The sequence below is a fragment of the Labrus bergylta genome, chromosome 18 (assembly GCF_963930695.1).
Source record: "Labrus bergylta chromosome 18, fLabBer1.1, whole genome shotgun sequence".
Lineage (NCBI taxonomy): Eukaryota > Metazoa > Chordata > Actinopteri > Labriformes > Labridae > Labrus > Labrus bergylta.
The window spans coordinates 4,675,815-4,687,273 of record NC_089212.1 but is presented as its reverse complement, the minus strand read 5'-3'; the positions used below and the strand labels follow the sequence as shown (position 1 = coordinate 4,687,273).

The following is an 11,459-nucleotide window of genomic DNA, read 5'->3' as shown; positions in this document are numbered from 1 at the left end:
GTCTGAGCCGAACACAAACCCCGCCACAGTTGCAACCGTACTACCGTGACAACCACAGGGCTTATGATTCGTCAGACGACTCGGACGACCCTCGCCAGCCTTCGGGTCAGGGTCTGCGAACCAGGCAGATAGAACCTCAGGCCAAAGATCTGAAGCGCTTTGACCCAGATAGCCCAGATTCAAGTATTAACAACTACTTGAGAGAAATCGACCATTGTCTCCTTGACCTGCCTCATACATCCTCACATGAAAAACTGAAACGGATCTGGACGACTACGGCTAGGAGTGTCCGTGCTTTCATGGGGACACTCCCACCAAAGGTCCGATCCTTGCAGAAAGGAAACAAATCTGTTGGTCAGCACTTACAAACTGCCAAGCAGAAAGTGTTGGACATGTTTGAATTAATTCAGGGAGCACAGGTAATCATGGAGCAAGACATATCATCAGGATATGACTCTGATCCTGGACCAAGCCCCTTAAGAGATCAAACAACCCTGCTGAAAAAGCTCAGTAAAGAACCGAGCAGCCAGGATAACCCAAGAACTGAGGAAATAAGTCTAGTTTTCCCTGATTTTGACTGTGGAGCCCCGTTCCTTGTGGAAACGCCCCAGACAGCTGTGACACCCTTTCACACCTTCATAGGTTTGAATCACCACATAGGAAGGGGGGTGACTTCTCAGCCCCCTGAGGCAGAGATAACACTAGGACCCCTCCTGATACCTGTTCCCATCGCAGGATTCACAGCTGAGGAATATCCAAACCTCAGATGACTCGGATGGCTCCCTTTTACCCAGAGATCAAAGAATGCGCATATGGCTCATTGAATCTATGGCAAAGGATGTACAGGATGTACAGGATCCAGATAACTCAGACCACTGTATCGATGATTACCTCGGAGCGATTAACCTGTGTCTCAGTGATGCACCTGATGCATCCACAAGAGAAAAACTCAGGCTGATCTGGAAGACAACTTCCAAGAGTCTCCATAACTTCACGACTACCCTTCAGCCTGAGATCAGATACCAGTACTCTGCGCTCTGCAATGCTTTGTGCCAGGAATACTCCACCTACATTGACCCTGCATCTGCCCTTCTTAGTGCTTATAGTGTCTTGCACCAGATTATTACTGGCACCTAAGATCTGCATATTTCCAGGGACGTAAGGCTCCAGGTTTGGAAGAGAACCAAACTTTCGAGCTTCCTAAGGAAGCAAGTTCTGAAAGTTCTGCCAGTGAGTTGGAGCGCATGAAAGAGGTGGTATGTCAGTGGGTCTCCCTCGCTTACAGAGAACCAGATTTATATTTTCTCAAGTGAAGTCATATCTTCTTTATTTTTTCCCTAAAAACACACACACACACACACACACACACACACGCACACACACACAGATATGTGTGTAGAAGTGGATAAATCAGAATCTATTCATGTTATTTGATGACAAATTAATCATGTAAATTGTCTAGACCAGTAATATAAAAAAGTGCTTATAATAAAGATAAAGTTGTGCTTTGATTAATGTTGATAATTAAATTGAATATCTGTATTATGAATTTCAATTACATTTTGTGTAAGTCAGTACTATGACCACTAGATGGCAGTGAACGCTCATCATAATTAGTGCTAAAGAGAGTGTAGACAGTTACAAGGAACAGAGGGTATTATGGTTTAAAAACTACATATTTAATGTATAATATTTTATTATTACGAGGCTTCAGAAAATAACCTTTAGTATAAACGTTTTATAAAAGTATAAAATGAATAAATCAAAGTGGTTTTTAACAAGTAAAATAACTAACTTAAGCTTGTTTAAATGATTTTATTAAAAGACTCAAGAACATCAGTTTAAACATGTTTGAAACATTTTGATATCAACACTCATGTTTCCTGATTTGAACAGATTACTGATATGTGCAGCTGGATTATAAATCAGTTTAGTATACAGCACTTAAAAACAGCAGAGCTGTACAAAAATAATAGTTAAGCTCCATGCATTATAAACCTTTATACAAAAATAACATTATCACTATGAAGACAATCAATAGGCATGTTTTTAATGTGATTTCAATGAATAACTCAAAATGTACACATTGTTTTGACAGCACAAATATGTACTGAATGCTATTTCTTTAACAATATCAGCATGAGATGTTCAACTGCAGACCCTAGTAAATACCCTCTCTGCATTGTCAGCGAGCATGTCGAGGAAAAGTTAAGACTTCTGTAGGTAAAGGTAAAAGAGAGGCCCATTGCTGCTGGGATTCCAAGTATTGGAATGAATCTGAACCCTTCCTCTGCTGCCATTAATGCAACTAAGCTGCCTAATTGAGACAACAACTTCTGTAAAAGTTCAGGAGTTTCATTTACTGTTGCCAGAGGTGACATGAGGACTTTCCTCAATTCCTCATGAGAAACCCCTGAGTATTTTGCCATTCTCTTCAGTGTTGGGATGTCAAGACCAAACCCAAATCCATATTGTTTGATAACACCGCCAAGCAAGGCTGTATCAACAGCGACAGAAACACCTGGAACTGGCACAGCTGCTCCAATAGCAGATAGAGTAGCCCAGTATTTGACTTTGGCTTGGAAAGCCTTTTTCTTTTCTTTGATCATGTCCAGACTGATATTGGGCATGGCAAGCAGAAAGGCTTCCTTCTGGAGTTCAGGAAGTTCTTCCTTCAGGGTCTCCACTAACAGAGGGAAATCATACAGTTTCAGGTCAAAGCTGGACACCAAGAAGACCTGAGGAGACTGGAGACCTTGATCCTGAAGACCTCAAAGTCAAAGTCAAAGTCAATTTTATTGTCAATTTCAAAATATGCCAGACATACAGTGGAATCGAAATTGCGTTTGTCTCCGTCCCGCGGTGCAATACAACCAAAATAAGGTAAAATAAGATAAGGTAAAATAGATAAAATAAAATGAGGTAAAAATAAGATAAATAATATTTACAATAATAAGACCTGAAGTTATTTGAGGACAGTTTGTTCTCAAAGCAGCAAAACTTCATAATCATTAAAGTAATCTGATTTTAACAGATAATTACTTTAATCCAATAACTGTACTGGTTTGTAGTTTATATATTTTGACATGCTATCAAACATCAAATAGGAGTTCATCACGATTAAACAAGCTGAGTGTGGCTGCATGTTGACAATGAAACACTGCTCTCAATTAGACGTCTTTAAAGAAGGTCATTTTAGTGTAAGAGGTTTTTTTTCACAAAAGTGCTATAGAAATTAATATTGAATAAAAAAAATATGTGTATATCTATATATATATATATATATATATAGATATACACACTATACAAAAAGTAAGGAAATGCGTGTTTTGTAGATTATTCCTTTGTTGTAACAATGCTTCTTGGCAATAGATCTTTTACCGTTGGAAACTCCTAACATCATAGGAGGCAATCTCAATTTAGACAGATATCAAGATGAGATTATGCAACCAGTGACAATCCCATATCTCTACAGTCTCCATGATGGGGTTTATCGGAGACTACCTCCAGAATTTGGGAGTGGATAGCCAGAGAGAGACTGCCTACCTGCAGTCCTGACCTCATTGAACACTTGTGAGATCAGCTTGGACGTGCTGTTCATGACAGTGACCAACACAACCACATTGGCTGACTTGCAACGAATGCTGGTAGAAGAATGGGATGCTATCCCACAGCAGTGTGTGACCAGGCTGGTGACCAGCATGAGGAGGAGGTGCCAGGCTGTTGTGGCTGTGTATGGTTCCTCCGCACGCTCCTGTTTGTTAAATGAATAAATTGTTACAGAGCCAATATGTCTTGTTTATTCAGACTTGTAACCTCTTCCTCTCTGAGAAAATTGACATGCACCTTGTCTGTATGTGGTTGTCCATTTGTGCTGCGTTGCTGTAGCCTCTATTTATATCTTGACCGCTCGGAGGGAAGTCTTGAAATGCCATAAGTTGTCCAGCTGTCTCAGGAGTCGTTTGAACAGCTTGCATAATAGGTTTAGTTGTGGCAAATAATCCTAGAGCATCTAATTCTCTAATTTTCTTCAACAGTTATTGGGCTCAATTTTCTAAGAAATCTGTCAGATCATGAATGTGAGTCTCTTTATGTTTTTTCGTAAACTATGGAAATTAACTTCAACTAAGCGTCACTTAAGCGTCAACTAAGAGCTCCACCAATTAATAAATCCTTTTGAATTAGTTAATGGTGGTGGTGCATCTTGCGTTTGTTAAAACAAAGAAATAATCTACCAAACACAAATGTCCCTACTTTTTGTACAATGTATATTTATGAGAGAGACAGAGAGAGAGAATTAATGTCAAAAAACATCATAAGCAGTGAAGTAAAACATTTTATTGTTTGAGTTTCGATACATCACCAACCCTTGATGCAGTTGTTCCTGATTTGTATCAGGGTCCTTTCTTCATTGAAGTCTCTCTGACCTCTTTCCTCATTCTGTATGTTATCATCAATCTTTGATAAACATCATGCACAAAGAAACTCGATTCAAAACGCGATTCAATTCTGCCAAGACAGGAAGGAGGCTGGGTGAAAATGAAAAATAGGAAACTTGATCTTCCCTGCAGGCTGGAGTTGATTTAAGTCAAGATTTAACTGTTATCACAGTGCTAAGTACGGCACTGACCAAAAAGACTTTACAATCTGTTAATGAATATAACAACAAACACACAAATGATCTTCAAATATGAAATGTTTGTCCCCAACTCACACCAAATACATCTCACAATGAGCAAAGTGCTGTGTTTATTTATTAATCTGTTTATTTGTCAGGGACATTACATGTAAGCATTGTTAAATCTAATTAAAGTCCAACAGATGTAATGTATCTAGGACTTGTAGACATGGCTAATTTGCAGTCCTTGTTCCGGGTTAGGCTTTGAAGAAATAACACAGATGATAAACCAACACAGTAAAATAGACATACAAACTGACATTTGCAGCAGATAAAGATGCATAAAAACAAACAGTAAAGCAGACATAGACGCGCAGATTGAAAATAATGACTAACTGAACACATACTTTATGCTATACTCACCAGATCAAAAGATCACTGTACGAGTTGTTCTGTGAGTTCAGGACCACCCTTATTTTTAAAGCAGCTGACTTTTAAGAAACATGTTGATTTACAGGAACAGTAGAAGCTACGTGCTCTCACGTCTTCTGCAGGTTAATAAGAGCATGCCACACCCTGAGACCACACCCTGAGAAGTAAACAAGCACTAAGATTGTGGTGAAACTTCCTCGTCTCTGAGATGTTGCATGAAGCAACAGTTTGTATGTCTGACGATTTCAGCAGCTGTCAATTGACTTCTACAAAAAATATTACTTTACTTATTTAATTAATTTATACATTTATTTGTCAGGGACACTATGTTTAGGCATTGTTACATCTTGTTATACCTAAGTGCAACCAATGCAATGTATATGGGACTTCATGGTTAATTTGCAGTCCTTGTCCCTGGTTCGGCTTTTAGGAAATAACACAGATGATACAACAACGCTGTCCAACAGACATAAGCAGCGGCATAGATGCATAAAAACAGTAAAGAAAACATAGACAGGCATGTTGATGATAATGACCAGGATATAATAATAATAATAACAATAATAATATAAGGGTTATCTCAACCGGCTCACCTTTACAGGTACTCTCCCCTGCACTATCTGTGAGCCGGTGGAATCACTCTCTCCATTTTCCCTCCCTCACGTTACCCCCCTCCAAACTGGACATGAGTTAAGTGGCTTCTGCAGGTTTCAAATTGGACACCCCCCTTCCTCGATGTTTCGTCTGTGCCGTTTGAGATTTGTTGCTGTATGCAGATATATTAGGCAACAAACTGTTTCTTCATCCTGCATACCCGTACTGCCAGCATCATCATTTTTGTTTCAATTATCATTTTAACGAGGCTGACCAGTTCTATTATACAAGAAAAAACAATGAAGAACCTAACAGATGGAGGTTTACAATGTTGAAGCTAATAGACTCAGGTTTGTGCAAATAAACAACAAAGGTATGTTATTTTCCATCTGTCTCAATTTAGGGAAAGTCAGTGTTGGTTTTACTTCATTTTACAACAGTTGTTATGATTTGGAGCTATACAAATAAAGATTGATTGATTTTTTTCAGAGGAGATGAGGGATCTGGCTCATGTTGTCTCAGTGGTGTTACCTCATCATGAAGCAGGTGTTCTCAAGAACTCCTGGCACTTGATTTCCTGATTTCTTTGTGTGTTGAGTGACTGTGTTGTTTGATATTCATTGCTGTATGCAGCTGAATGAAGGAACAAACTGTTTTATACTGCATACCCGTACTACCAGTATATTTTCATCCTGTGTATGTTTCAAGTGTTAACTGTTGAAACATTTTGACAACACCAGCTGGTTCTATTAGAAAAAAATAATTCAGGGTCACTGGTAGCATAGTGGTTAGTGTGCCAGCTTCCTTATGGAGGTTGTAGTTCTTTAAGTGGGCGGTCCGGGATCAATTCTGACATAAAGCTCCTTTTCCACATGTCATTCCACCCCCCACAACATGGGGGAAGAGAGACTTCTGCAATGAAGGGAACAGCTTTGTTAAAGTGCACCATCTATTGGACATCTTCTCTCAAAGTTTCAAATGATAGGCGTCTATCTCCTGAAATAAATAAATAAATTACAAATAAGTAAGAATGATCGTTAAGGTTTATTGCTTACTGAAGTTTAATTGGATCAGATGAATCCTCTTTTACAGAAGCTTATTGCAATAACTAGTGAAAATAAAAAATCTTGTGTTTTTCTGAATAAATTAGTTAAGCCTCTAGTTAGTTATTAAAAACGGGGCAGTTTTTTTCCCTCTCAATTAATGAGATATCTAAGTCGTTAATTCAGACAAACAGGGAAGATTTATATTTTCTTAAGTGAAAGCCATATCTTTGTTTTTCTCCCTCAAAACACACACACACACACGTGCGCTCGCGTTAATGATTAAAATTGAATATCTGTATTATAAATTTCATATGAATAAAGTGGTGTTTAAATCAGTACTATGACCAATAGATGGCAGTGAACGCTCATCACAATAAGTGCTAAAGAGAGTGTAGACAGTTACAAGGAACAGAGGGTTTTATAGTTTTAAAACTACTTATTTAATATAAAATATATCATTATTACAAAGCTTCAGAAAATAATCTTTAATATTAGCATTTAAGAAAAATCTAAGTTGTTCTTCAAGTCAAAAAAATAAACTAAGTTTGTTTAAATGATTTTATTTAAAGACTCAAGAACACCAGTTTAAACTTGTTATAAACATTTTGATATCAACACTCATGTTTCCTGATTTTTACAGTCTATGATTAGAACAGATTACTGATATGTGCAGCTGGATTATAAATCAGTTTAGTATACAGCACTTAAAAACAGCAGAGCTGTACAAAATAATAGTTAAGCTATATTAACTATATATATATATATAGTATATATTATAAACCTTTATACAAAAATAACATTATCACTATGAAGACGATCAATAGGCATGTTTCAATGTGATTTAATGCTAAAAGTTATTCAGTAATACAGACATTTAAAAACAAATTGTTTTAAATGGGATTGGATGTCAGAAGAAAATAAAAAAAAACATGAAGCACATTCTCTAAAATGTGCAGCTAAAAGTCAAAAGTTGATTCATATAAACAACATTTAAGGATGAGATGAATCACATAGATCAATAATGTGAGAAGCATTGTGCTGCAGCTAGACTTACTCAGTCTGCATTTCTCTTTTTCGAGCTGGTTATTTCTAACTTCTACATTTTCACTGTAGTCAGTTCTTCATATTAATGTGTTCATTGACAAACTAATTTAATTTGTTTCATGGTTTTTCTCTTTTTAACATCTTATTTTCAATTAATAAATCAAAATGTACACATTGTTTTGACAGCACAAATAAGTACTGAATGCTATTTCCTTAACAATACTTGAACACCCTGTGGTGTTCAAGTGGACCCTAGTAAATACTTTCTCTGCATCATCAGCGAGCATGTCAAGGATCATGTTAAGACTTCTGTAGGTAAAGGCAAAAGAGAGGCCCATTGATACTGGGATTCCAAGTAGTGGAATGAATCTGGACCCTTCCTCTGCTGCCAGTAATACAGCTAAACTGCCGAATTGAACCAACAACCTCATTAAAAGTTCAGGAGTTACTTTTACTGCTATCAGAGTTGACTTGATGACTTCCATCAATTCTTCATAAGGAACACCTGAGTAGTTTGCCATTCTCTTCAGTGATGGGATGTCAAGACCAAACCCCAAAACATATTTTGTGACGACACCGACCAGCAAGGTTGTATCAACAGCAACAGAAAGCCCCGGAACTGGCACAGCTCCTACAGCTGCAGATAGCATAGCAAAGTATTTGACCTTTGCTTGGAAAGCCTTTTTCTTTTCTTTGATCATGTCCAGACTGATATTGGGCATGGCAAGCAGAAAGGCTTCCTTCTTGAGTTCAGGAAGTTCTTCCTTCAGTGTCTCCACTAACAGAGGGAAATCATACAGTGTCAGGTCAAAGCTGGACACCAAGAAGACCTGAGGAGACTGGAGACCTAGATCCTGAAGACCTGTGTCAGGAAAAATAAGTTATTTAGGGACAGTTCTTTCTTAGATCAGCAAATTAGATTTATTGCCAAGAAGAATTGTTACAACAAAGAAATAATCTACCAAACAAATGTACCTTACTTTTTGTGGGATGTTTATATATATACAGTAAATATAGATAGAGATAAAATAATACTCAAAGTTAATGACAGCATTAATGTCAAAAGAACATTCTAAGCACTGAGGTAAATCAGTTTATTATTTAATTATTTCTTAAAGGATATATCACCTACCCTGGATGCAGTTTTCCCTGATTTGTGTCAGGGTCCTTTCTTCATTGAACTCTTTCTGACTTCTTTTCTCATAACGTATGTTATCATCAATCTTTGAGCGAACAAAGTAGAACTTCTTCTTCATCTTTTGAATCTCCTTAGCCAGCTTCACATCATTTTCTTTGAAGCGATCAGCTGAGATGATGATGAAGAAGTCAAACTTTTTAAATTCATCCGTCTTCAGGTAATTAGCAGCAGGATAACCAGCGTTGCCGATACCAGGAAGATCCCAGAATATCACATTGGGATAGTTTGGATGGGGATACAATGTGACCTTCATGGTGGTTTCTACAAAACCAGTAGGAGCAGCTTTCTCATCCTTGTTGTCTATACCTCTAATGGCATTAACAAAGGTGGATTTACCAGAGCCAGTCTCTCCCGTGACAGCAATATTTAGAGGAACATTTTGGTCCTTGTCCAAATACTCCTGGATCTTTGCACCAGCTAAGTTTTGATCATCATCCAGAGCTTCTTTAATTTCTGTATCTATTTGTTGACGACCAGATTGATTCCCCATGGTGCTTCTTGAAAACTGGAATAAAAGAGATGTTATAAAGTCACTATAATCCTCTGACAAATAAAAGTGAATGTAAGACTACAATGATAGACATCACACACACAAAAAGTATGATAGAAGAAAACACTTTTATTTGCATAAAGGAAGGGTTCTGAGGGAAAAAGAAAAACAGGAAACTTGATCTTTCCTGCGGGCTGGAGGTGATTTACAACTTTGACTGTACGCCACTGACCAAAAGACTTTATAACCTTTTAATTAATATAACATCAAACATACAAATGATCTTCAAATATGTAATGTTTGTCCACTGCCTTTTAACATGAACATTATGGTGATGAAGACTTACATGAATTCATCCCTTTTAGCAAAGCTGAGTTCACTTTTATTGAAATATTCATGAATCCCCTTTATTTCTTTGTTCTTTGCACTACGATCAATTAATTAATTCAGTATTCATCTTTTTTCATACAGCTCTTGTATATATGTTATACTGTTTGCTGCATATAGTTCTGTTTACATCTGTTAGTATGTCCCCCCCCCCTCATCGCACAGCCTCTGTCTTAGTTCTCCTTTGTCCCCAAATGAACTATCCAACATCACCGCTAGTATATGAAGTGCTCAACCGGTACCCTCGACCCCATCCCATCCAGTCTTGTCAAAACTGTCTCTGAGCCATCCTGCCACTCATAACCACAATCATCAACTCCTCCCTCTGCTCTGGTTCAGTCTACCAAACACTCAAACTGGCAGCCGAAACCCCAATCCTCAAGAAACCTGGACTCAATTCTGACAGCATATGCAATTTCCGACCCATCTCCAACCTCCCCTTTCTGTCAAAAATACTAGTGTTGTCGCCTCTCAAATAAAATCCCACCTCTGTTCCAATAACCTATTTGAACCATTCCAGTCTGGCTTCAAAGACACCAACAACCTCTTCCTCTCATTAGACTCTGGCCACCTCAACATCCTCATCCTTCTCTACCTCACTGCTTCACAATAGACAAGTCCACTCTCTACCCCTCCCCTCATATCTGCAATCTTAGAGTCATTGTTGACAGCCACCTCTCCTTTGATCACCACGTCACCCAACTCACAAGAACCGCCTTGTTCACCTTAAAAATATAGCCTGTTTCCGTCCAATACTCTTATTCTCTGCTGCTGAAACCCTAATTCATGTATGTATTACATCTGGACTCGCTTAATGCAATAGTATCCTGTACGGCACATCATCCAAAGTCCTCAATAAAATCCAATACCTCCAGAATTCTGCTGCAAACCCGATCACCTGCACCCTATCACCCCTGTCCTGCAAGATCTCCACTCACTGTCCTGCTTTAATTTAATCTTTATTTGCAGTCGTGTACTCTGTACATTCTGGTGAAGTCTTACTAGGAAGGCGAACTTCTCACACTTACTAAACAGAACAGGCTCCATCTGCATACACCACAATCAGGCTCAGTCAGCAACCAGGAGGGACACATGTTACTAACTTACAACAGTGTCGCTAAGCAACCACAATGATATTCTGTGAGAATATTAAACTCCTCACACATAAAGCCTTTAACAACAAGGCCCCTTTCTACCTCATTGCTCTCCTACTTGTCACACTTAATGCAGCCTTCATTCTCCCAACACCAACCTTGTATCTTCCCCACATAGAGCCAAGCACCAAACCTGGGGGGACAGGGCTTTCTCCATAGCTGCCCCCTCCCTCTGGAACTCACTCCTGCACATATTCAACACTGCACTGACCCTTCTACATTTAAATCATTACTCAAGACTCACCTCTTCAAAAGAGTTGTTTTGGTCTTACTGTTTTTTCTTGATCTATCTTTTTTAACCAATGTAGTGTCTTTGAGTTCCTGAACAGCACTTAATAAATAAAATGTTTCATTATTATTATAACAATGTAAAATAAACATAAAAACTGACATTTGCAGCACACATTGAAGCAAACAACAAAAAAAACAGTAAGCAAGAAAATGGATAATGACTAATAATATATAACCAACAGAGAAAATAAAACTGAAATAAAAT

General features: G+C 38.1%; 1 protein-coding gene across 2 annotated transcripts; it reads right to left on the bottom strand.

Annotated features, from left to right (window-relative positions):
* Positions 1-1,801: 1,801 nt before the first annotated feature.
* On the bottom strand, positions 1,802-9,493 carry LOC110002371 (interferon-inducible GTPase 5-like). Of its 2 annotated transcripts, XM_029282180.2 has the most exons (3): positions 8,867-9,493; positions 7,472-8,596; positions 1,802-1,998 (listed from the first exon to the last, which is right to left on the bottom strand). In XM_029282180.2, the coding sequence occupies exons 1-2, from the start codon at positions 9,420-9,422 to the stop codon at positions 7,887-7,889; spliced, it is 1,266 nt and encodes a 421-aa protein (XP_029138013.2). In that variant the 5' UTR covers positions 9,423-9,493; the 3' UTR covers positions 1,802-1,998; positions 7,472-7,886. The 2 variants fall into 2 exon arrangements, with proteins under 2 accessions (XP_029138013.2, XP_065803799.1); XM_065947727.1 differs by lacking the exon at positions 7,472-8,596 and having other exon boundaries at positions 1,802-2,770.
* Between the last annotated feature and the right edge of the window lie 1,966 nt (positions 9,494-11,459).